The sequence below is a fragment of the Heloderma suspectum genome, chromosome 2 (assembly GCF_057233095.1).
Source record: "Heloderma suspectum isolate Gila_16-S chromosome 2, 16-S_ref, whole genome shotgun sequence".
In the NCBI taxonomy this organism is placed as follows: domain Eukaryota; kingdom Metazoa; phylum Chordata; class Lepidosauria; order Squamata; family Helodermatidae; genus Heloderma; species Heloderma suspectum.
In genome coordinates, this window is record NC_139459.1 from 222,554,640 (window position 1) to 222,581,593 (window position 26,954).

Genomic DNA, 26,954 nt, shown 5'->3' on the forward strand with positions numbered 1-26,954 from the left:
CTCCAATACCTTGCTGCTGCCTCCCAGCATCTGCTGCCTGAGGTGGCCACCTCTCTGCCTAATGGTAGAGCCGGCCATGTTGTCAAGACAAAATGTAATCGCCCCCATGTGTACTATCCTAAACGTCCCAGAGAAAAGGGGAAAGGCTATAATAAATAGATTTTGCTTCATTTCCTCCTAGTACAAGGCAAGCTGTAAAAAGCACTGGGACAACTTTTTGTAAACTAGTTGAAATTGTTTGTTTTCCTCTCCATAAAGGTGATGAACTTCTCAGATTAATCCACACCCAGTGCTGCCTCAAATACATAGGGACAGGATATTGGGATTAGGGTTGCCAAATGGAAAACCTCCCAACACAAACCCAACAGAACCTGGCCTGTTCCTACCGTTTCAATGGCAGAAATCAGAAGAATTGATGTTTTAAGGGCAGAATACCTGCTCAGTGTTACAGATCACATCACTGTTGAAGGCCCAGGTTCCAGGGCCAGTTCAAAGTTGGCAACCCTAGTTGGGTCACAAGGGGCCGATCTACATTGCGCCTGCCATCACAATGAATTCGGTGTCTCGTCGGGTTAAACGCTCTCGCATTAAAACGTGATTATTCATACTCACCCATTTTCCCCGTTGCAGTGCTTCATCGAATGTGCAAGCTCGGTTCACACTCGAGCGCTGTGCTCGAGCGCTGTTTTCCTGCGCACGCTTCTCTGATCTCGGATGCTAAGCGGGGTCGGCCCCAGTCAGTAGTTGGATGGGAGACCACCTGGGAATCAGGCTTCCTGCATTGAGCAGGGGGTTATTGTATCCCCTCAAATGAGACTAAGTTTTACCCCCTTCTCTCCCCTGCTCCGGATGGGTTTTTTTTAAAAAATTCAGGCGTTATCCTCACAGAATCGGGGCTTCTCCACGATGTTTTTTTTTAATTGAGGCAAGATCTTCGAAGCTTCGAAGTTGTGAAGCATGTCTTCTTGTCTTCTTCCGGCTACCGATCGCATAGCTTCCTCAGCAGCCCCTGTCTCCTTAGCAGCAAGCAAAGGGCTGGATGTGCGCGTGCTTGTCTGATCTCGGAAGCTAAGCAGGGTCGGTCCCCGTCAGTGCTTGGATGGGAGACCGCCTGGGAATCAGGTTTCCTGCACTGAGCAGGGGGTTGTTGTATCCCTTCAAATGAGATTAAGTTTTACCCCCTCCTCTCCCCCACTCTGGATGTGTGTTTTTTTAATTCAGGCGTTATCCTCACAGAATCAGGACTTCTCCGCGATGTTTTTTTTTCTATTTGAGGCAAGATCTTCGAAGCTTTGAAGTTGCACATCTTCGAAGCTTCGAAGATCATGCCTCAATTAGAAAAAAAAACATTGCGGAGAAGCCCCGATTCTGCGAGGATAATGTCTGATTTTTTTAAAAAAAAACATCCAGAGCAGGGGAGAGGAGGGGGTAAAACTTAATCTCATTTGAAGGGATACAACAACCCCCTGCTCAGTGCAGGAAGCCTGATTCCCAGGCAGTCTCCCATCCAAGCACTGACGGGGACCAACCCTGCTTAGCTTCCGAGATCAGACAAGCACGCGCACATCCAGCCCTTTGCTTGTTGCTAAGGAGACGGGGGCTGCTGAGGAAGCTATGCGATCGGTAGCCGGAAGAAGACATGGGGCTGTCGAGAGCTGTGATTGGACAGGAGGGAAATGCAAACACTGCCGCATATGGACAGGAGGGGGAGGGGACTACGACTGGATATGGTAGCGAAGGCGGAAAATCAGAGCATGTTAAGGGGAAATACCGGGATATTAGGGTATTGAAAGCGGGAGCACGGAAGTGGGAAATTCCAGTTCCAGTTCGAGGCGGCTACTGCGTAGTGTGGAAGGCGGGCAGTGAAACCTCAATGGAAGCGAAAAAAGGCGGTAAGTGTAGATCCAGCCAAGAATTCAAGCCACTGGGGTTTGATCATTGCATAAAATATGGAGTTAATTCAAATTGTCTGGAAAGGCTTTAAGACACATTTGTATCCATCTGTCTTGTTTTATGTTGTGTTTTCTTCCCAAATTAGTCAATTAATCATTTTATTTTAATCAACTAATTGACTATACACTTAAACAGAGCTCTATATAACCCTCTCTAGAGTTGCCTTCCAGGCTTGGCAAGGAGCGTTTAAAGTGGCTGTCAATACTTAGAAATCATGGAAGTTGGAAACCCATGTATTGTGTCATTTTCCTTATTTTTGCTTCAGATTCTTTAGTATTTTAGGCTAAATGTTCCCTGTAACTAGGACACTCAGTTTAAAACAAAATGAAAACAGGGATTCTCTGGATTCTACTAAGAACCAAATCCCTCCAGGCTAATAAGCTCAGAGGCTTTTTGGATACAGTTTTATGTGTTAGGATAGTGTACCTTTTGTTCATTTATAATAAGAATCCACAGATCACAGAAACACGATGGGCAGAGCAATCCTAATGGGGTAGGGTGGGGTGAGGGGATGCCATAGCAGATCTACTGCTGAATCCAAAGCCCTGCTGGTTTGCTGCCGCCACAGCAGAAAGTCATGGTGGGGCAGCTTTTCCTAACCTGCTTTCCCCCATTCTCTGTCCCTTTTTTCCCCTCACATGGACCACAATGGCAGAGAATTAACTATCCCAGCTCTAAGGCTGGCATAGTTTAGGGCCCCTTTGGGTGGGGTGGCGGTGTCCAGGGAATGAGGTAGCTTAGGATTCTGCAGATCCATGGCCTCCTATGACATGCCCCCAACACACCCCATTTTGGGGACCACAAACTCTGGAGCACTGCAGGCAGAACAGTGATGGCTAGGGATGTCAGAGAAATCACAGTGGAATCCAGTGAATTTGGATTTTCATGAATCTGACCTGCAGATTCCACAGCGGACTGGAGTTTTACTTGTTGGGCGGATTCTGCGGACTTGTGGACCCATTTTCTAACTTGCCCAAATTTCTCACAAATTTTGTCATCCAAAATTATGCAAAATAAAAAAACAGCCAAAAATGTGCATTACCCCCCATAGGCTAAAGTGTGAAAATGTGCATTTGGGGGGATTTGCGCATTTTTGCGCATGCAAATTTGCACAGATGCACATTTGTGCAAATGTGATTTTGTGCAAATTTGGGAACAAAAAAAAAATCTGATTCCGGGGATGGGCGGACGGTGGAATGAAAGGTGCCTTATAATCTGCGAAACACAGATGGAATGGATTTTACACAATCTGTACATTCCTAGCAATGGCAGTGGAACTTTCTGCTGCTGCTATGAGGAGACCTCTGCCCGCTGAAGTCCACAGCATCCCATGACCTTTCAGTTGCCCTCCCCAGGTAGGATTGCTCCCTTAAGCAGTGGCCAAGTGTTGTCCAAATATCATGTCAAACATTATAGCACTGCAGATAACAATGTTATCCTAAGTTGTCTAGCTCAATGAAACGCAACGGAGCAGATACAAACCACAGTGGCCCTAAGTTGTTTTCCAGTCTTGATCTGGAAGGAAGCTCTGTGAAAGGCCCATTTTAGGATCATAGAGAGAGGGAGTTCTTGCTACCATCCTGCCCCAAAGAGTGAGAACCAGGACCTAGACCAGGGTGCGCAATCTGAGGGCCTGTACGTTGCATGCAGCCCTTGGACACTTTCAGTGTGGCCTGAGTTTCCCTTGCCAGCATGAGGGCTAACAAGAGAAACCTTTCTCTTATCTCCAGTCTTTCCTACGGAATGGAAATAAGGGAACAGTTTCCCTTGCTAGTGCTAGGGAAGCCCGTCGCTTATCTCCAATCTATCCAGAGATCAGAGAGATCCTGAAACTGGGGATAAAGGGAACTGTTTCCCTTGCTAGCACTTGCGCGAATGCTAGCTGGGGAAAGCCTGAGAATTCCCTTGCCAGCAATAACAAGGGAAACCCTTCCTTTATCTCTGATCTGTCCTAAGAGACTGGAAATAAGGGAACTGTTTCCCTTTGCTAGTGCTAGGGAAGCCCTTCCCATATTCCTGATTTCTAGGTCCTAGACCTTGCACAGTCTTACAGAATTGCTGTATTAATATGCCATCTGCCTATTTGGTTCCAAGCTTAGCCAATGCCCAATTTTGCATCCTTTGTACAGTTTAGGATTAGCCAAACTCATCTTCATATCCCTTCCCCTGCCTCTCCTATTAGCCCCCTCCCCACCGTATAGCGGCGGGGGCGGGGGGGAACCTGCAAGGTTTCAGTGACAAATTCCAGCAGGGCCTTGCCCTTTGTCTCTTTGTTCTTCCTCTGCAACTGGAAAGAATTAACAGCTCAATAACCAGGAGGAGGAGGAGGAAGAGGAAGCCGCCTGCCTTCAGTCTCAGCTGCTTGGGGGCAGGCAGCTAATCCTCTGCCTTCCCCCCAGGAGGGATGCGGCAGCCCTGCTTCACCCAAGGCAGTATGTACAGAAAGTGACAGCCGTGCCCTAGTCCTTTATCGGAGCTTAGAATTGTCCTATATCTGGGCTCAGGCTCTCCAGCTCACACACAAGAAAGCAGGGCTCTGCTAGGCAGGGTGGGGAACACTTAAGCTGCGGCATATTCCACCCTCTCTTCCCCTCCGGATTTCTGCCACCTCTGCTAGTAGGAGAGAACTGGAAATGTAAAGTGAAAGCTCCCTGGACTTTCACATTTGCTGCCTGGTCAGGGCAGAGGCCTAGAGGAAAAGTGTAGAATTGGCCATGTTCTCGTCATAAACACCAGAGTTCTTTGCCAGCCCCTGACATTGCATCATAAGGGCTGATTTCACAACCAAGAAGTCTCCCTCAGGTGTTCCATCCAGTGACATCCTACATTACTTCCTTGACAGGGATTCAGGTGTTCGTTTGTTTTCACCTATGGGCGCTGAGGATTGCCGCTTTATGTTTGCCACTCACGTTTAAATGTTCTGGAATGATGTCCCCACAATACACTCTCCTTGAGCAACACAAAGAAAGGAGGCAGGGAGCTCCACATTGGCAGAGATCTGCCGATGTTTCCTAGATCTCTTGCAGGTCCAAAGTTAAGGAAGCAACCTAGGAAAGGCCTAGAGGAACTTTGCTCAGGCCTACTACCGAAGTTAAAACAACAGCCTGAAATTTCAGAACTAAGAAACAATATGGAATTAGGGTTGCCACCTCTCCCATGACATATTGCTGAATCACATTTAAGAGTATACATATTTAAAATGGACCTTGTTTGGGACTAAAATGGAACCATCCAAACAAACCAACCCATCGGGTTATAAAAAGAACTAGGAACATCAGCCGAAAGCTAAACAAGTGACAATACATTATGGTGCTATGATATTTCTCTAATGCAACATTTCCCAAACTAATTTGACCACAGAATACTTTCGGGCTTGAAATATATTGATGGAACTCCTAAATGCAGGTCTGGGAGGCACGGAAAACCCTTGGCAAAAAGGGAGAGTGAGGGAAATTTTGGACTAAAAAGAGGGAATTAAGCCTATTTTCATACCGAAAAACCACTGCATGTAATGCTCAAAAATGTGTCTGATTTTTTATTTGAGTTTTTAAAAGTGAGGTGGAGGGTGGTGGTTTTATTTTGCAAAGGTCAAATAATAAAGAGGACAGAATGAAGGAAAATTATCTGAATGAATGAACAACTGTCCTTCTGATAGGACAATGAGTAGCAACCCTAAGAATAACAATTAAAAATTAAGTACAAAAAATGTACAAGGCTTAAAGCTGCACCCAAGGCCTCAAAGTTAATTTATAGAGCTTAGAGCTGCACCCAAGCCTTAAAAATTGATTTACAGAGCCTAGAGCTGCAATCAAGTTGTAAAAAGAAAATTGAAAAACTTTCCTACCTTCTGACTCCTGCTGCTGTCTGCTGAGGGTCTGGAAGGATTCAAGTTGGCTGACAGGCTTGCAGGCTACCCCCCATTCTCACACACAGAGAGTTCAGAAACAAAAATTAAATTAGGGGGGGGGGAGACTCTGCTCAGAAGCCTGCAGCTACTACCTACAGAAGAGACTAAGGTTTGCGTCCAGATTCTGTCTCTTGGTGAGTCTATATCCTGAGTCCTGGCTCTGGTTGCATACACCAGCCATGTGATGCATATCCTATCAAATGCTCTGATGGGGCCCTGCATTCTTAAGGTCGCCCATAATGGCTGAGGGGTGTGGGTTGCTCTGTCTTCTTCATTGGCTACAACTTGCAGAAGCAACTGAGGCGTTATTATGGCCACATCCCAATAGCAGCCTTTACAAACTAAATACTATTCAACTAAGTATTTTGGATACATTCATAATTCCATAATTAATATTTTAGAAGGAAAAATATTGCTACCATTGAAATTTTCTCACAGAACCCGTATTCACATAGTGCGGAACGCCATTTGAGAAACACCGGTCCGATGGAATTCTTTAGAGCTGTAGTTTTCTGGAGGATGCGGCACATCCACTCTACAGTTCACAGTTTCAATTCAGATCTAATTTAATCCTAAAGCTGTTTTCACAGTGACACTAAAACAGACCTTTGCTTTTCCCATACTGGTAAATCAAATGCAAAAACCTACACTGACAAGGATGTGCATTCCATTTTATTTTATTTTTTACAAATGCCCCTCTTCCGTTTCTCTCTCCCACAGACTATAATGGTTGAGAATTTCAGAAAAAATAACTAAATAAGAATGGCTCCATTCCTCTTCCAATCTTACATTAACAATATTCACAAGTGATGGTCTCCAGATTAAATGATGTTCTTCGTTGCATCTTTGTTGTGAAGGCTTTCATCTCTGATATCTTTCCCTCCAGTCAATATGCATCCCAGAACTTACCGTCTTCTGTTTCAGGTTCCTTCACCACTAGTTTTTCGTTCTCTGATTCTTGATCTTCCTCCTGGAACAGAGGAATTAAACATCAAAATGGTTGCAAAGCTATTGGCAGTAAGACCTCCCTGCAAAACAAACTGAGCCATATAAGAAATCACAAGGGAATTATATTCATAATAGCTCAGAGATAGAATTGTAGCTGGATCTCATAGAAAAGCGTTCCACATTATTAAATAACCCTGAATTCACTTAAACTTTCCTCTCGACTGCTCTTGTGAGCAATGGCAGTGCAGAGATACAATTTAAAGGCTTATTAATCTATAGAATCTAATTTAAACATAGCCTCAGGGCACACCTACTGTTTCTCAAAGCAGGACAACAGCAAGGGCTAGGCAGAAGATTTTTACAAGAGATAAATCTGAGTGTGTATGTGTGTGTGAGAGAGTATGTATGTTTTAAACTTTCCAGTTCCATATTTTTACACATGGAAACTAAATGTCTTTTGCTTTGTTTTTTAAATGACCTGCTTCTGTAAGAGAGATGCAAAATCTTCATTGGATAGTAATCACATTCAATTTGAAACGACTCCTGTCCCGTTCCTGTCATGCATACACACATTCATGGAATGCACACGCAGCTACCCTAAGAGGGGAGCCTAATCCTTTCCTGTTGGCAGCTTCTCTGTATTTTAAAAGGAAAACCGCTGATTTTATATATGCATGCACCACTGGGGTAAATAGAAAAATGTCATTTGCAAGGAATGTTTAGTCTTGGACTTCTAGGCCCTTCCCTCCTATTCTAACTGTAAGCATTTTAACCTGCCCCATCCATCTTTGGCCATGCCAATGTCTTTTAAAAAAATGATACAATTCATATGCACAGTACAGGACCTCTGAGCATGTGCAGAGTGATTTCTCTCACCACTATACAGCTGCAGCATGTTCCTATACTTTATAGAATGAAGGAGCAGGGTTTCCTTCCAGGTCAGATGGCAGGCGCTTCCATAAAACCTGAGCCCAGCAGGTAACTTTTAAAAAATTAAGAACTGCTCACGCCTCCCTTGACAACATCCACAAATATACTCCCCCTTTAAAAAAAAGACATTTTAAAGATTATAGCATAAAACCTCATGCCAGTACTCCACACGTTAAGAACAGAAGGAGAGCCATGCTGGATGAGACCAAAGGTCCATCTAGTCCAGCACTCTGATCACACAGTGGCCAGCCTGTGGGAAACCCAGAAGTAGGACATGAGTGCAACAGCACCTTCCTGCTTGTGTTCCCCAGCAACTGGTGCACTTAGGCATACTGCCTCTGATACTGGAGGTAACATACAGCCATCAGGACTAGGAGGCATTGTTTGTCTATACTCACTTTCACCATTGGTGTAACATAGGACATGTAGATTTAGTTACTTCGGTTACGAAAGCTGAATGCAAAATGTAGCAAGAGAAACTACCCAGATGGCCATGGAAAAATGTCATGGTTTTCATGATCCTATGTTATTCACACTTGGGCCATACCTCAGTGGAAAGGTGGCCACTCATGCACTGCCCAAAAAAAGAGGGCGACAGAGGACACAGATTTGCATACTATTTGCACATGCTAATTGAAATGAATAGATACAAATGTAGAAATAATAATTCTACTTTAAAAAGAAATACAACACATCTCACCATAGTGGGGAGGCCTGTGGCCAGTGGCCCTGTGCGCCTGTTCAAGGCTGCTGCTGCTCTCCCTTTGTATGATCCTTTATTTTTAAATGGAACGCACCAGATGTTGCTGGGCTGCACCTCCCATCTGCCCTAGGCAGCATAGCCAGTGGTGAGGGTTGACGGGAACGGCAGTCCAGCAACATCCAGAGAGCCACAGGCTCCCCATCCCTGCTATAGAAGGTTCAAATGCTTTAATGGTAGCAAGGAACAAAACTGGCGTAACATTGGCCACATTTCGCTTTTGTCCATGCAGAATCTCTGCACAGCAGAATCAGTCCACTTCTCCATATCTGGAAATATTTAAGCAAAGGGTTTTTAAAAAAGAATATAGACAGCTGATTTAGACGGTGAATCATTTTTAATGACCACTGAAACGACTCTGTCCATTGCATCTGGATCCCTTTGTTGTCGCGGTCGTCACTTGTTCACTACTTATGCAATCAGCAAAATAAATAAGGAACTTGCTCGGCTGTGACAGAAAGGGCTGCAGCTAGGGTAGCCTTGTGGCAGAGCACCTGCTTTGCATGTGGAAGGTCCCCGGTTCGATCTCTGGCATCTCCAAGCAGGGCTGGCTGGCTGGCTGACTGGCTGGCTGGGAAAGACTCCTGCCTGACACCCTGGAGGGATGCTGCACATCAGGGTGGATCAGCCTTCCTAAGCTGGCAACCTTCAGATGTGTTAGAATGTATCTCCCATCATCCCCAGCCAGCATGGCCAATGGCCATGCCCAACACTTCTGGAGGGCACCGGGTTGGGGAAGGCTGACATAGATACCGCAAAGCCGAAGAGAGTGGGTTGCTGGTGTTCCTTCTCTCTCAGTCTGAAATCTAGTTGAAAAATGGCTGCGTTTTTAAGGGCATAATTCTATGCATGCTTAGACAGAAAGCCCTACAACTCCCAGGACCTTTCTCTGTCTAAACATACATAGGAGTGCATCCTAATATATTCTAGGGCCGTTGGGGCAGGTAAAATAACACCTGGGGGCACCATCATATCTTAACCCTGTGAGGCAATTGAAAGAGAATCATAAACATCTGATCCCACCACTTTGATTGTGAGCTGAGAAAAAGAAGGAATCCCCTATAAGCTCCTCCTCCTCTTCTTCTGTTCTGAGATGACCCAAGAATTGTAGGCTAAGTGTGCTTCCAGACAGTGGGTTGTAGCCAATGTTACTCTAACTTAAGTCCCATTCATTTCAATGGGTCTGCTCTACGCAGGACTAAGGTGGGATACAACCCATTGCTTGCCCCACCCACCCCACCCTGCCTTCTGTAGGTGAGCGGTGCCGGTGTGTTATCTCAGTGTACTGGAAAATGGCAAGCACAGACCAGTCCCTCTGCTGCTAGTCCAAGGGCGCTTCCAGGCAAGGCTTTCTTCCTGCAATCAGCCTGGATTTTTACTGGGTCGAAATGTCATCTTCTTCCATTTGTAACCCTCCTTGTTTTCCCATGGCTTTTTCCATCTTTTTTTCTTCCCAGAAAAAAAAAAAACCTTCAAGGGAGAAGAGACAAATTGCTGCACAATGCCTTTTCATTGGTAGTGCTAGGAGCCCTCCACCTGGAAGCACCCTACATGTATTCACAGAATCATTGGTAGAATGGCAAATGCTCATAGTAAGAGGTACTTTTCTATACAGTGTAGGTGGGGAACCGCTTTCAACCGAATGTCATTTCGGAGAAGCTTTCGGGGGCTGCATTCTGCTTGTGGGCGGAGCCAAAAGCAATGGGGGGGGGAACACACACACACAAAACACAAACCCAGCACATTGTAGCTGAAAGCTCTCCCTGCCAGTAACCAAGCCCTCTGGAGAGGCATTTCAACCTTTTAGAATAGGGGAAAAACTGCACAAAAACTGGGAAACCACCAAACGATTGATGGTTCGGGGAAAGGGGAAGTGGCCATCTGGGGAAGCCCAGAGGGCTTGATTGGGAGCCCAGGAGGGCCAAATTTGGCCCCAGGGCCTGAACTTCCCCACTCCTGCTGTACAGGATGTATCTATCCAACAAGCTTAGGTTGAAAAGCCATTCTCTCTCCCCAAGGAACCTTAGTCAATGGAGTTCTGTGGGAGGGTGACTATCCCCCCCCCCCAGTCAAAGACACATATGTGCACATGCACACAGATACACTTACTTTTTCATTAGTACTTAGGTGCTGGAATGCGTAACAACAAGGCAGCAAGTAGCACACATTCTCTCTCTGTGCCTCTGCATCCCTGGAGAGGAGGGGAACAGCCAGTCAGCTTCCAGATGCTGTGTGGGCCTGTCTCCTCCCCAGCTCATCTAATCTCCCATGTTTGATTCAATGGGACGGGGTCTTTACAGCTGCTACCATTTGCTGTATTTGTAGAGAACGTTGCGTGCATAGGGGAAGAGCCAGGGTGGCTGCCAGCCTCAATTAGGAAGACAGAGTCAAGAGGGGAAAGAAACAAAGGGAGCTAATACAAACATCAGGGCCATGCCTTTATCAGGAACATGGAGAGAGAAGAGTACTCCCTATGCAAGAAACATCTTGGGAATTCAAATAGCAGTTTGGTAGAAACCAGGAATTTGATGTGTTACCCAGAGGCCAGATCTGAATGAGCAGCATCACCGGGGGGAATGTACATTACTCATCATCAGCCTTTGTGGGTGCATCTTGCATTCCTGACTCACTAACCGGACACATACCCTGCATTTCCACCTCCTACACACACACACACACACAATCTATTTGAGTCCATGCTTCCAAAAATGGAAGCTCCTTTCGCCTCTTCATTCATCTCTTTCCTAGCCCATATTTGGGGGAGAGGAAGTGTGACCCAGCAAGCTAGGTTTTTCCGAATGCATCGTTCTGGGAGGAATGCCAGAGACAAGATGGCTTGCAAGATGGCTCCTGCATAGTAAGAGATACACCAGGCCCAAATAAATGCTGCTCCATACGTGGGGGTTGTTGTTCTGATGTTCTGGCTACAGTATCTCGCCGTTCCATCCATCATTCAGCTGGCAGTCTTTGGCCCACCTCCAGCCTGTAAGAATGCCTTCCCCAACCTGGTGCCCTCCTGATGTGTTCAGCTACAACTCCCATCATCCCTAGCCAGCATGGCCATTGCTTCACTATTCTAGAGATGCCCCAAGAATTGTAGGGTAAGTGCGCTCCTAGACAGTGGGTTGCCTCCAGTGTAAGTCTAACTGAAGTCCTGTTCATTTCAACATCTGGAGGGCACCAGGCTGGGGTAGATGTGGCACTCATGCCCAGTCTGTAGTTCCTCACAATCAAGATCAAGGTGTGCTGAGGCCAGGGCTGGTCTAAGACATTTTGCTGCTGGAGGCGAAAGCCAGATGGCACCCCCTGCATTCCATCAAGGGCAGCCAATCAGATTGAGAAATGAATCTTACTTCAACATGGGCAGTGGGGACAGCATCCTCCACTATATCTGAGGGCAGCAGGCTACCTTGGAGGGTGCAAGGCAGACCAAGTGACACACCCAGCTCTGTCCTCCAACACTTTGCCACCCCTAAGCATCTGACGCCTAAGGCAGCTGCCTCGCTCTGCCCAATGGTAGGATCAGCCCAGCCTGCAGCTTTTTGGGAGCACACAGCAAGTGTGCCTGATCCCTGCTCAGCTCCACAATGAAATCTCGTGTCACGCAGAGGCTCCCTTAGCGTTACCCAGTCAAGTGGCTCTTTTGTAAGATGGAACAGCTGTTTCAATGATAGACAAAACAAGAGGACAGAAAGGCCTGTCTGGGGAAAATAATTTTAAAAAGACTCGACCCAGTTGGCAAGCAGCATGCAAAGGAGCAGCAGCAGCGGTTTTTTCAGGTCATAGGCCATGGCACCCCTGGGCTTGTGCTCTCCCAGTGTTTGCTGACTGTGGTTTGAGAGCGACATTGACATGGATAGCAAGAAGGTTTTCCTTTAGGAAGGAGGGCAGTAGAAACCTCCCTGCCCGAAGGAGAAAAGAGGCACAGATCTGGGAGCATCTGGAGGTCCGCTGCATACATAGGCAGCTTGGACAGCTGCTGTAACAGACAAAGATCACTTTACTGGATTAATAAAGAGGCCTCCAAGCCCAGCAGCTGCCTGACATTCCAAGTCCAGTGAGGGCTTGTTCCAAGTCCAATCATTTTGCCTTCTCCATTTGCACCAATCTCCTGGGGCCTTGTTCATATGAACCCTTGGGTGACGAAGAACTTTTCTACACAAGCCTGTTAATTGGCTGTATCTACTTTCATTTTAATTACAAAACTGAGATCCAAGCATTACACGAAGAGCATTTTCTTTCCTGCTTTTCCCCTACATAGGCTCTAGGTGGCACTGTGGTATAGTGAAATAGCACAAATACACAAGTGAAAAAAGCAGTTTTCTGCTTTCACAATTAAATACCACATTTTCCCTGCTTTAAAAAAACTCACCAAAAGTGCAGGTTAGAAACACAAGCAAAACTGGAGGGTCACGACATTGTGTAAAGTACCCGTAAACAGCCGTGAGTAGGGAATGACAAGCGCATGATAATTGCCTTGTGTAGAAAAGCCCGAAAATAAGATCAAGGAAATCAAGACCTTCACATCTGTTAATAGGTAAATATACTGAGCATGATATCTTTGTGACTTTGTAGGATAGGCATTCATGTCTCAAGGCTGGTAAGAAGTAACCAGGAGTAAAATAAAAGCTGAACTGGGCACCATGTAGCCATGTCTCTCTCATGGACAGAGATTTGCGATCTGCATATTTGCTGTAATGGGCTATGTGGGATGCTAAGGTAAGAACTTGGAACACCAAACACAGACCACCCTAGTCTTTTGTTTCTAAGTTTAGAAGCATGTCATTTTGGTGTGTCCCAAAAACGGATGCCAGCACAAGAGCAACTCCACTGTAGGGCTTCTTCGAATTGATTGTACTTAGCAACACTATTGTCTGAGCCCAGCTCCATCTGTCTGTGATGTCCTCCTGAGATTGTTTTGTAGTGAGTCACAGATACTGCCAACTGGACCTGTTTGAGCAGCCAACGACCATAATTAGGGATAATCTACTTTAATCCATCTATCTCCCCCTAGCTTTTCTTCTATTCAGTTTAATCTAGAGTTGTACACAGTGTTTATTTATTTACTGAGGCATCTCAACCAATGCTACCAACAATTACTATGAGCTTTGCAAGAGATCAGCTGCTAAATCGAACCAGAGTTCCTTGCAGGAGCTCAACTCCTTTGCAAGTTGAGCTATAATGAGCAAGCTATGTTTTGCAAGTGCTAAAATCAATTCTGTTAAGATTAGAATGTACAAATACAGCATAAAATATTTAATTTTAATTTTAAATACTTATTTTAAAACACTTTTTTGTGAAACCTATTTTGGAATGCTGTTGTTGTTGAATGCTGTTACCTCATCATCTTTTCTTTTTCCCTTTTTGCTTTGCTTTTAGCTTCAGACAGAGACTGGGGATTCTGTGTGAAGGAAACATTAATGTCCCAGAGGAAGGGAATTTCTGGGTGAGGAGGGGGAAACCAGGGTCTGCCTCTTTTGGACACTTTCAGATGTTGACAGTTATACTCATTGGAGCATGATAGGAAGGGAAATGGTGGGCAGAAAACCTTGTCTCAGCTTACTTGCTGTGTCTGTCAACAGGGCCAGCCCAAGACGCTTTGCTGCCTGAGGTCCCCCCACCTCAAGATCCCCCCCCCAAGCCCAATTCCTCCTACAGAAGCCAACTGAAATGGCAGCTGAATCTGACTTCAACGCTGGTGATGGGACAGCATCCTTCATCTCACCTGAGGGCAGCAAGCTTAGGGCATTCAGGGCAGGTTGCCTGGAAGACCCAGCTCTGCCCTCCAGCATAGGAAAACAGCCAGGGGGCTGTTACTGCTACCCCTTCCACACCACCCAGCACCTGCTGCCTGAGGAAACCGTCTCACTCTGCTGAATGGTAGGACCAGCCCTGTCTGTCAACCTGCACCCTTTTTCTGAAATTGGACTGTAATCTACATTGAAGTTTATTTCCAGAGAGGGAGAACCATGACATCCCCGTTGCTGATTTCCTGCAGCCCCATCCCCCCTTGCCCCCCCCCCCTGGCCTCCGTGGAGCAACAACCGCTAATATTGCCAGGTGCTCCTTGCAGAAGGAAAACAAGAAGCAAAGCCCGCCCGCCCTGCCAGATGCTTTGTTGTGGTGGTTATTTTTTAAAGCTGAAGCTGCAACGTCAAGTGCAGAGAGAGAGAGAGAGAGAGAGAGACAGAGAGAAAGAGGATGGGAAGAGGAATCTGAGCGATTTCTCAGTCCCTGGGAAGAAGAAGTGTGCACAGGAAACACCCAGCTTTGAAAGGGGCATTGAAGATGGAAAGCACAGCCTGGAAAAGAACTCTTGGCTACTGTGCAGAAGTGTGTAACGTTTTGCCATTTATGGCTCTGCTTTTCTGACCCAAGCCTGATGCAAGATACTGCAAGAGGAAAAGGGAGAGAATGAAGTCTGGAGTGAAAGGCACGCTCCATGAGCGTGGCTGGAGAGACGGTTACATCATGTCCTGTTCCCTCTCACCCTAATCCTGCATCCAGATCTCTTCATCATTGTATATTGTATCGAAGGAAACAGCTGCTAAAACAAACACCTCCCCAGACCGCTGGAATAATCACTGCTAATCTAGTGGAGACTTGAGGAGCCAGTGCTGGGTGCGCCTCTGAAAAGGAGCAGAGCCTCCTCTCGTCTCGCAGCCACAAGAAGTGTGGCACAGAGTAATGGCAGCCTCCCTCAACCTGGAGTCCTCCAGATGTGTTGGACTGCAATTCCTAGCATTCTCAGCCATTGGCCATGATAGCTGGGAATTATGGGAATTATGGTTGGGGAAAGCTAGAAAAGGGGGGAAGGGAGTGTTGAAGTGAGAGGCATTGATACCTTGTATCTGCGTGCACGCACATTACACCCCATGTGCATGACTACATATACAGAAGAGTATTTACAGGCAGGATGGATCCACAGGCTAGACGTTCCCTATGTTCCAGATACAAAGGAGGACAGGGCTCTTGCACCATTCATAGCTGTGTAGAAGAGGGCGTTTCTGTAAATGCATCTTTTCTCATCCCCCACATGATAAGCTGCACATGCCAAAACCTTTTCTTTCTGCACAGCTATTAAAGGCATAGGCATCTTACATTTTATTCCATCCAGATAGGTCCTTGACCCCAATAGAAGTGCATCTTGTTCTCTTATTGCACTGTTACCTTTTTATCCTAGCTTTTTTCTTAATTTTGAAAATTCCACTAGCATAATACACTTTTGTTATTTAGAGCACCCCATAGGACGTGCCCCATCCATCTGAAAATACACACATGCACAGCTTCTCGTAAATAATTGCATGTGATGTCTCACTGAGACACCAACATGTCTGACTAGCAACTCGGGTCTTGGTCCTTTAAGAAGCCATAGCTGATCAGAGGATGGGTTGGGGCCAAGGAAATCTACTCTAAGCTCAGGCTGGTATGGTGCTGATATTTGTTTTGTTTAGGGTGTGGAAGGATTGTAATACCCACCACTGTTTTTGCATTCTGTTGCTTTATTGTTTTGATGTGATCCACGTTGGCATTTTTGTTGCTAATTGCTAGCTGCCCTGGAAATCCCTTTAGGGCTGAAGAATGGGGTAGAAACAGGTAGAGACAAATGCATTTCAAGGCATCGTATCGTCGGCTAGTGTAAGGTCAGTGCTAGTGTGACGGCTCTGCTGCTTGGCTCCTGGCTATCTCAGTCTTGCCTGTTTGCAACCCCTTTCATTGCTTTGGTTCTTAGCTTCCACTGCCTTAACCTTTCCCTGCAATGATAAGCTCTGTCCAGGTGCTCCTTCCCCCTGCTGCTCCTTGAAGCTTGAAAGATCATCTGTGGAGATCATCTGTACTGTGGAGGTCACCAGCCCTCAAGCCCTGATAAAACAGGACAAGTCGAGAGAAGACCTGCCTCTGCCTCCTCCCCTCAAGCACAGCCGGCACTAGACTCCAAACGCCCAAGCCACTGATCAGCAGCAGGGCTGGAATGAAATCTTGTATAATCATCACTGGGTTGGATCCCGATGTAGTCATACTTAGAGCAGACCCACTGAAATCGATAGGACTTTAAGGTAGTTGTGATAACTCACACCCCATTGCTTTCAATGTGTCTAAGTATGATTAAATCCGGATCCAGCTCAAGTATTCTTATTTACAGAGGGTGGTCTAAAAAAACTCTTTCCACACATCTGCTTGGCATCTCTCATGCTGTAATGTTGTCTTTCTAGTAGATAAGGTGACCTATTTTTGATCAATAACCCATATCCTGAAATGGGCCTCAAAGGCCTTCATGTCGACAGGATATATTGTTGTGTGAACATAGCCAGAGACCTCAGCTTCCTCTGTTCCTCAGCCATTGCTATCCTAGTGACTTAATGTGATCCAGTGGATGGTGGGTTGGACATATTTGAACCTGGGTACAGATCTCTGATTTCCCAGGAAATCACAGGTGGTTGAGAAGCTTCTCTCAGCCTCAGCTCCTCATCTGTAAAAGGGGGATAATGACTTATCTCACAGCAATGTTGTGCGGATGGATGAGATTACCTTTAAAAGGTGTTCTACAAGTGATAATAACTCAATTCCCTTTAGAGAACAGGCTGAGACTGTAACGGCCATCAGTAATGATGCAGCAACGTCGTTATGCTGCTAGAAGAGACTTCTCCCCCATTTTTTTTCCCAGACCAGCAAACTATATCTACACAGATCTTTGAAGACAAGAAGATGACCTGGGGGGTGGGGGGACTATCGCTCTCAGGAGCCAGTCACCTGCAACAGCACCTTGGTATCAGCATCCCCAGGTAGATAATCAGAGCCAATCATAGACAAATTCCTTATTAGCAGGCATGTAGCCACACAGATCTGCTATTTATTCCCCCTTCTATATTTGTCCCTACCCTGTATGTAGAAATAAAGGGAGGCACTGACAAAGGGCTCCCAGCACCACCCAGCCCATCCTCTTGGGATGCTTTGCTAGGCTGATTGAGTCTGCTGTTTTTTAATAACATTTCTAAACTAGCTCATTAATACCAGACCTCCAGCTGCATTTGCCTGATGGCGTACGATGTCATTGTGCCCAGGCATTGTTATGAATAGATTCCAGCTAAGCTTCAAAACCATGGACATTGCTGTTTGTAATGATAACACCTCGGGACTGAGGACCCAAAGCAAACTATGTTCAATTTGCTGGTTGTTTGGGACTTACAGTGCATTCTTGGGCACAGCATGCCAACTTTCTTTGCTTCTATAACTTCTAAATAAAAATGGCACTTCACCCCAAATCCACTGATGCACAGGTTCTCCAGAAGGTTTTTTTTTTTTTTTTTTTAAGGGAGTTCTTTTGTACTAGTTTGTCTTACACAATGCTCATGTCTGCAGTTCAGTAGCAAACTTTAAAAATAAAAAAATGAAAATCCCCATTTAACGCATTGCTTCTCATCAAAGTACTACACAGTCATTGCTCTGAGCCATTTCAGAGCCACAAGCAATGTTCCCATTTTGCACCGGCAAAACTATGTCCGGTTCGCATGTGGAATATTGTGAGCTGGGCTGCCATTTCAGACTGCAAAGTTAAGAGCACAACAGTTTTTTTCCTTTGGAGGGGATGCCCATGTTAATGCTGTCTTTATAACCTGCTTTATTCTGAACCCAGTATTTGGTTTCTTTTACAAACTGATTTTTCTTTTTTCATGCAAAGAACTGCTTGGGAGAGAGATTGGCCAGAGACTGACAGGGATAAGGGCATAGAAACCATGGCTTTTGAACAATGTTGACTTTTTTTCTTTTTTTTTAAATTTAGGAAGTTCCCCATGTGCACTAGAGCTTTTTTAGTGTCTTTTCTGAATTGTTAGATTTGGATGTGGGAGACCGGGGTTCTTCATGAAGCTCACTGGATGGTCTTGGGAAAGCCACCATTTCCTAGTCCAAGCTATCACAAAGGTTTTTTTTTATCTAGGCAAAACAGGACAAACACATATGTGTTGCCTTAAGCTGGGCCCCAGGGCCTGGTCTGCAGGCACATGATGGAGCCCCTTTGCTAAACCTAAGCAGGTCTGAGTCCAGTAAGCGCCTGCAGGAGGGGCTGCGTGGGAGCCCCATGTATATCACCTTGAGTTCTGTGATGGAAGAAAGGCAGGATATAAATGTCATAAATAATAAGCTACTTAGAGAAAGGATAAGCTACTAAAATGATAACATATAAACGTCTGGCTCCATTTATTACTACTTCTACTCAGTGCTGGCTCCAGGTTTCTGAGGGCCCTTGGGCAAGACATCCTCAATGGGCCCCTCCCTTAGTGAGTCTGCCTTCTCACCACCATTGTCACCAACTGTTATTTCTCTTTCTCATTGTTGCTACCATTTGCTTGCTTGACAGACGGAGACAGTGAGCAAATAGGCAGTGGCATCTCCTCCTCCTCCACCCTCTCAACACCACTGTTGTCTGGGCCAGAGCGAGAGGTATGTGGACGAGCAGGTAAAAAGGAGGAGCAACTCCAGGGGCCTCTTGTCAGTGGGGTGTGGACCCTCCGCAGGTGCCTGACTATGCCTATCCTTGACACTGGCCCTGCTTCCACTACAAGAAACATTGTAAACAGCAACATCACAGCCCTTTGTCAACCACTCTGAGTGACTACCTGTCATCCTAAGTTACCTCACAGGGTTATGGATCACATGAAATATGGATCTATATTAGAATTACAGAACCACTGGCTTGGATCTAGCATCTTCCTTCCAGAGGTGGATGGGCGCCTTCTGGCTCTGGAAGGCTTCCTATCTGGTGGACATTTTCACTGATCGCACAAGGGAGGTGCGGATCTTCATCAATTCTCCCCACCCTTGCAGTCCCCTATTCCCTACACTCCGGAAATATGCTCTGGAGGGTTGGGAGTCCCTCTGGAACAGTGGGGGAAGTGGTGCTGGAGGCTAAAGAGGGAGGGGGAAATCGGCAAACATCACACACACACCCAGTTTCTGCTGGTAGAAGTATTCTCAGTGGAACTCCGTTTGGAGAATGCTCCCGCTGGTGCAAATGAAGCTGGATCCAACCCATATCCGTTGGATTTAGCTTGTCATGGGATTGCATTTTAGAGCTGGGGTTGTATCCAATGTTAGTCTAACTTAAGCCCCATTCATTTCAATGGGTTTTTTCTAAGTAGGAGTTACAATGGCTACAACTCTTGGAAGGGACCTTGGAGTCTATCACTGCTCAATGCAGGAACCTACAGCACCCCTTACAGGTGGCTGCCCTGTCTCTGCTTAAGTGTCCCCATCAAAGGAGACGACCGCCCTTTTCCAGGCAGTCTGTTCTACTGTCAAACAGCTCTTATCATTAGAAGGCTTCTCCTGATGTTTAGCCGAAATCTACTTCTTTGTAATGTTCACCCATGAGTTCTAGTCCTGCCTTTTGGAACAGCAGAAAACCTGTCTGTGCCATCTTCTACACAATAGCCTTTTAGCTATACGCAGACAGCAACTGTTATTGGGATAGCTCAGCAGTAAAGAAACCTGAATAATAACCACATTCTGGGAAGAATCAGAATCAAACAATTCATGCTGTTTAGGGTTATGACTACATTGCCATTTCCTACAGGTTCGACACATGAGGGCACCATGCAAGAACAGGCCACAGCTTTTTCAAATGGACAATATGGAGGGTGTCCACACCACTGTGCCATAAGAACACAAGAACAGCCCTGCTGGATCAGACCAAGGGTCCATCTAGTTCAGCAGTCTGTCCACAACAGTGGCCAACCAGACCCTGCCTGATGCTAACTCTGAGACTACAGGCTGTCCTATATGGGTGATATGACTGTCCTCCTTATGTGGTGGCCCCTGACAGGAAGACACAAAGGCCTGTCTAGTAGTCCTGAGAGACAAGAGGAAGAAAAGAAAAATGAAATGTTAAGTATCTCCACAGAGGGGTGATGAGGTGGACATGCCCAAACAAACCAAAACTGTGTGCATATACTCTAAAAGGGATAATATAGTCAGGTTTGGCTTGTTCTACCAAATGGCTTCTTATGGATGGTCCCCAAACATTTGAAGTAAGTGAAGTAATATACATCTCCATCTAAAGAGCACCCATAATACCCCCATAAAAAATTCTACAATTCCCAGAGAAAAGTCCTACAGTACTGGGAGTTGTAGGACTTTTTTCTGTCTAAACATGCATAGGATCACACCTTTAAAGGACCATCTCCCACATTTTCTAGCCCACCCATTGAGGCTTTGATCTATATCCCCCACCATCTGATTTACAGTTGGTGAACAGTAGTGCAGTTAAGTAATTTTAGATTCTGGATGTAATGGTATTATGGGGGGGAAGGCCTGTGGGAAGATGCTGCTTGTGTTTGTCATTAATGTCACGTACCACACTACAAGGAGATCAAGCACTGTGTGATATACACCAGCAGAACAGGTTTTCTGAGTTCCTGACCCCTAAAATAGAACTGACAGTAGCCTATTAAGGCCGTCCTAATTGGACTCACTCTGACAGCATATGGCATCTGTCCCAGCAGCCCTAACAAAAGAATGGCATTGCCAGAGCTTGTACATATGGACTGAGTTTATAACCTTATGATTTGAGGGCGGCGGGCTGGTTTTGGCCTTGTTCGCTGTATGAGATTTAAAAATATGTTTCTATCACCTTTCAAAGGGATTCAAGAGCCAGTGCATGAAGTAAAAGAAAAAATTAGAAGCAAAGCCATGGGATCACTACCTGCCAATAACCATGAAGATGACAATAATATGGTGTTAGCCTTGGGTGGCCATGTGTGCTTTTTTACAGAGGACAGTCCTCTCTTTGAAGGTCTGTCCAGTCTAAGCTCAGTTTAAAAATAAAGAACCATCAGAAAGAAAAGCTGGGCCTTGAAGTTGCCCATCAGTGGTTAAATGTTGATGGACAGCAGACAGAGCAAGCAGACAGGTCTCCTGGTCACAGTCTTCCACACGGTGGTGAGGTGTACTGTATTTCTATTTAAATGATAACAAATTACTTCTAAATTTGCATCTATACATATCAATTAGCATATGCAACTTCTAAGCAAATTGGTATCCTCTTTTGGTGATGCACTTCCTCTTTTTTGGCCATCCATAGGTGGCCACCCTATGTTAGCTTTCCCTAATATTGCCCAAACTCATCACACGTTTGTTGTGTTGTATTTTGGGGAAGTTCGCATACATTTATGGGACTGCATAGGATGCTTAAAAGCTAATTCTCTGGCCACCATAGCAAGCCCCTGTCCATGGTCTATAAAGCTAAAATGGAGCCAAAGAAGCCGGACCATGTGCGGGCTTTTTGAAAAGAACGGAATATGCATAAAATAATTACACAGTTCTTAATTGAACTTCTATGTTTGGTTCAATTACTTGATCTCACCCTTCAGCTCCCTCCCTTCTCACCCCTTCTTCAAGAGCTGATCCTGCATTGCATAACACCAAAGGATAGCCCCCATCTCTCCTCCCCTCAAGAGAGAAAGATCAGGAATCCTTCCCTATATATTAACTTCAGCGCCGCTATTGCATCCCGAAATTAAAAGATGTTTAGAAACAAGGACCACCACTGCCCCACCCATTACACGGGAATTTAATACTAATACTGTTACTAATACTAATACTGGAATATCTGGCAGCTCTGCTATCCACAACTCCTGTTCCCCTCCTCCGGAGAAACTCCCACAGAGGCAGCTGGGATAACATCTATCTTCTGCCCATTAATCAGGACCTTGTCTGCTTGAAAAGCAAGGCATGAGTTAGGAGGCAGCTGACTGCGAGGGGGGAGGTGTGTCCGTTCACTGGGTGAATAAGACCGCTGTTGTCTAGTACAATTCATTTTCCACATGGCTGTGCCTGTCAGAGGTGGTCCCTGCTCTGAGGAACTAAGACTGCCACACTGTGATCTTGACATCTTTGATTGCTTGGCGACAGGCACGCTCTTCCAGATCTTGGTGTGTGTTTTTTAATTAACCCTCAACAAGGCAGGAAGAGTAGCTAAGGACCGATTCACATCTATAGACCTCACCTAGTCTATATTATCTGATGACTCAGATGACTGTGTGAATGGCCTCCAGGGAAATATATATTGGCAAAATGACCGCAAGTATAGAGAATGCTGTGTCTGTCTCTCTGATGGCCCTTTCACGTGTACAAGTCATCACTGGAGGCTGCAGGCCCATGTGCAAATTGACCCTAAGCTCCACTGACATCGGTCATTTTTAAACATTCTTTCCGATTTCAGTTAGTTTCCAAGGACCCCGACAAACAACAACAGAGCAATCCACAATGCTTGGACACAGAAGACTGTAATAGTTTGGACAAATAACAGATGGAGAGCTGAAGCATGGAAAATGGCATTCGTGTATATATTGCAGTGCCAAATAGACCAATAGGGCAGCCTTCCCATACTTGGCACCCTCCAGATGTGGTGGGACTACAACTCCCACAATCACCAGCTGGCATGGTCAAGAGCCTGCTGACTGGGGAGGATGGAGCTTGTAGTCAGTCCCATCACTTCTGGAGGACGCCAGATCAGGGAAGGCTGCAATAGGGAGACAAGAAAGACCCGAGTCTTTTCAGAACATAGATCATTAGGAAGACAACGGGATACATTAAGCCAGCGGAGCAGCTTTCCTCCATACATTCTCAGAATGGTTTAAGTTCAGCCTTCCCTATCCGGAGTCCTTCCAGATGTTTTGGCCTCCAACTTCCATCATCCCTGATCATTGTCCATGCTAGCTGGTGCTGATGGGAGATGTAGGCCAAAACATTTGATGGAGTTTGTTTAGAGTAGCCTCCCCCAACCGGATGCCCTCCAGATGTGTTGGACTACAACTCCCATCATCCCCACCAATCAGGGTGATTTTTGGCTGAACTGGGACAAGGATTTACCAACATCTGGCAGGATTTCTATCAAGTTCTATTAAGCCGCCATGCCTCTCTAAACCTTGCCATGCACATGCAGAAACCTCCTGTTCTTCACATAGGCTGACAATCTCATCAGCTCATGTCAGAGCCTAGAGGTCTCAGTAAATGCCTATCAAAGCCCAGGCTATTCTGAGTCCCGTCTCGGCTCTTGGGATGGCAATTCCAGAATCTGAAGAGGATTCTGGAACCAGTGCCAGATGTTCAGGAGAAATTCAGGTGAAAAGTGCCATGCTTCTTAATTATGTTCAGTCCTGAACCTGATAGTTCCCCCTCATCTCTCCCTCTTTCACTCTCTCGTAGGCAACAGCTCCACCACCTTGTTTACTGCTTCCAGGGTATTCGGAAACACAGAACACGTGCGGCCACAGCCAATCAGCAACCTCTACTGTCAAATGGTCTCCTTGTTGAGGTGAAATGGGGAGAGGCATGGGAACAGCAGCCACGGCTGTGGGATTTAAAGGCAGCAGTCTACTGTGGAGAAATTTAATGCGCTGCTCTCCTTTCTGTCATCAGACTTAGGGGCAATCCTATTCATGTTTAGACATAAAACGTCCTACAACTCCCAGCATGCACTAGCCAGCCATGCTGGCTTAGGCATGCTGTGAGTTGTAGGACTTTTTTTCTGTCATGCATAGGATTGTGCCCTTAGTTGCTGATCAGGCTTCTAAAGCTATTCAGAATGCTTAGCCTATGTTGCCCATAACTAGCAATAGTGCATTTAGGTTAGGCCCAGACTTTTCATATCCCCATGACCACTACCTGAATCATATCTGCATTTGCTTTTGCACTGGTAAACTCATGTGAATGTATGCAGATTACTGATTGTCCATTTACTGGCACTGTGTCTCAATTTAAAAGCCAAACCAAAGCAAAAAACTGTCAGGGTCTATAATCTGAGCTTGCATCCAGCAACACATCGTGTATAGATGCTCCTTTGCTCAAGCGTACTGCCCATCTTCTTTGTTTCAAAGAAGACCATCTTCCCAGTTAACATCTTTCATTCCTAAGTAAGGATGTCGAAAGGCGCCACAGCATTGCATCTGTGGAACGGAGAGAAAGAAGGCTACATGGGCAGATGCATTTGTGATTCAGGAAAAGATACGAGCCTTATTAATAACACTTAGCGCAGTGGTCTGATAGGTCATTTTAGGTCACCACCAGCTGGCCTCTCATACCCAAGGCCTAGTGGCTAAGCAACTGGATTGGGACTCTCGAGATGCTGCACATTCTGTTGCTTGGTCATCTGCTTGCTCAGCATGCAATACTTGTAAAATTAAAAATGCACATGCACTACAACCTTGGGTTAATAATCTGCAAATGGGAGTCACAATATAAAAGCTTCCAGCGTGGAATCATTTTGACTGACTGGTTTAAGAACACAACGAACGACGGTGGGAGGGCAAGATTAGCAGGCAGGGCTTGTGCAGCGTTCCCCAACCTGCTGCCCTCCAGATGCGGACTGCACTATGCTGGCTGGGAATAATGGGACTTGCAGTTCAACATGTCTGGAGGGCACCAGGTTGGGGAAGGCTGGACTTGTATTTAGCAGGGCTAGTTTCTGTATGAATACATGCAAGGGCAACTGAGCTCCTGAGCGGTGAGGAGGGCTTTCTCCTTTCCCGCTAATCAGCGGTGGCGGTGGCAGCCTGAGAGATTTTGCTGCCTGAGGCAAAGGACAAGATGGCGCCCTCCCATTTCATGAAGAGAAGCCAGCCGGACTGGCAGCTGAACCTTATTTCAGCACTGGGGATGGGACTGCATCGTCCACTGTATGTGAGGGCAGCAGGCTAGTTTAGGGGGTACAGGGCAGGCCATGTGGCACACAGCACCCTATCCTTTCATACATAGTTGCCACTGCTCAGCCCACCCCACTGCCCCCCGCAGCATCTGCTACCTGAGGCAGATGCCTCACTTTGCCTCATGGTCAGCTGGCCATCTTACGTCAGTGGGTGGGAGGATTTACAAGCCCTGTTTTAAATCCATGTTTAAGTTCGCTGAGCAGGGGAGCACCCTGAAAAGGCTTGAAGAAATGACTGACTTGAAACACAGATTGCCATTTGTGGGTTTCTGAGGGTCTCTCACTGGGGAAATGAATGGTTATAAATGCAAGCATCTGTTCCCTTTCAGCAACTTCAGCCAAAGCAGGATGCATGGCAGGCAAAGGAGAACAAGGGGGCCTTAAGATACACAGCTGTATCTAGTCTTGTCTAGTCTTTGCTTGGGGGTCAGGTTCCTTTCTTATCTGAACTGCAGTACCCTTTTTGAGCCGGATGCCAGATCCTGTTTAAAATGGCTTCTGCGTCAAAGCTTTGCAGCCTGATGAGCAGATGGGAAGCACAAACCTGCTTCTGATCCAGCTCACAGGGCAGGAGAGGATTTAGGGATTTTATCCACAAAAACATTGTTGGCTACATCTATAACAATTGTAAAGAACTTTTGCAATGTGTTACTTTTGCAAAGTGAGGGCCTACTCCACAAACAGGCATAATTGCCTGTTTGGAACAAGTGACATAGATGGGGCACCTGTTCCAAACAGGCTATTGTTCCTGTTTGTGGAGTAGGCCCTTGGATGACTGAGTAGCTTGTGGAGTAGTCCACGGAGTTGTTGAGGCAAATTCTGTGGCCAACAAATCAGGCCAGGGAGCTTCCACCTGATAACCTCCCTACAGCTGATAGCTAGATTTACTCATCCTTTTAAGAGAACCGACCGTATCACAAGAAAACAGTTCTCTCCAATGGGTCTCTTCTACTAACAAACTGAACAGGCTCAGTCATGACAGCTGACATGATGGATGGGTGATGGAAGAGGTGCTTGTGTCCCTAGTCAAATCTGAGGGAAACAATTGGATAACTTCATGTCCAGAGGTTGATATACCTCGCCCTCTCTCAACAAGTCATTTACTAAACATGAACAAGCAATACAATTTCTTCACACTCTTGTGTATGTTATTGTTGTTGTTACTGGTAGTAGTAGTAGTATTTTATCCCACTCGTCAGCCAAAAAAAGGCTCCCAGAGGGAACATCATGGCCTGCTCCAGTTGGACTGCCCACCCCCCAAGGCTGATGAGAGATGAAGCAGGGCCATTCCACCAGCGCCACTGAAAATCTACTGATTTCTTCCCCTAACCCTCTCCATCCCCTTTTCCATGTGTGTCATATCTTTTTAGATTGTAAGTCTATCGTCTTATTTTACTGATTATGAGCCTCTTCAGAAGCTGGGGGGGCGGGCGGGCTGAGGAATGGGATAAAAATACTTTAAATAAAATAACAATAAAATACACAAGAGATGGAAGGACGGGCAGATAGGACCCGTTTATGCATTATTTCTGCACTTCATTCGATGTCATATTAGCCTGAGCTCAGGTCAGGAGAAAGTTGATAACAAAAAATGGCAAACATACTCCACCAAAACAGCTTGGTGCTATTTTGCGTACTCCGCCTTTGTGGTAAATACAATTATGAGCCATCTTCTTCTGTCTCAAGACTGAGTCTTCAGAGTCTCAAATAATCGGGGACAGGGGGAATGTATGTGGCAAATAAGAGGTGCTAGA

General features: G+C 45.9%; 1 protein-coding gene across 5 annotated transcripts in view; it reads right to left on the reverse strand.

Annotated features, from left to right (window-relative positions):
* The window catches only part of MXRA7 (matrix remodeling associated 7), a 77,167-nt gene that overhangs the window by 38,594 nt on the left and 11,619 nt on the right, over positions 1 to 26,954 (reverse strand). For all 5 annotated transcript variants that reach the window (XM_084838215.1, XM_084838219.1, XM_084838216.1 and 2 more), the window contains exon 2: positions 6,770 to 6,830. In XM_084838215.1, the coding sequence (XP_084694341.1) occupies positions 6,770 to 6,830 (61 nt within the window). The remainder of the gene's footprint in view (positions 1 to 6,769; positions 6,831 to 26,954) is intronic.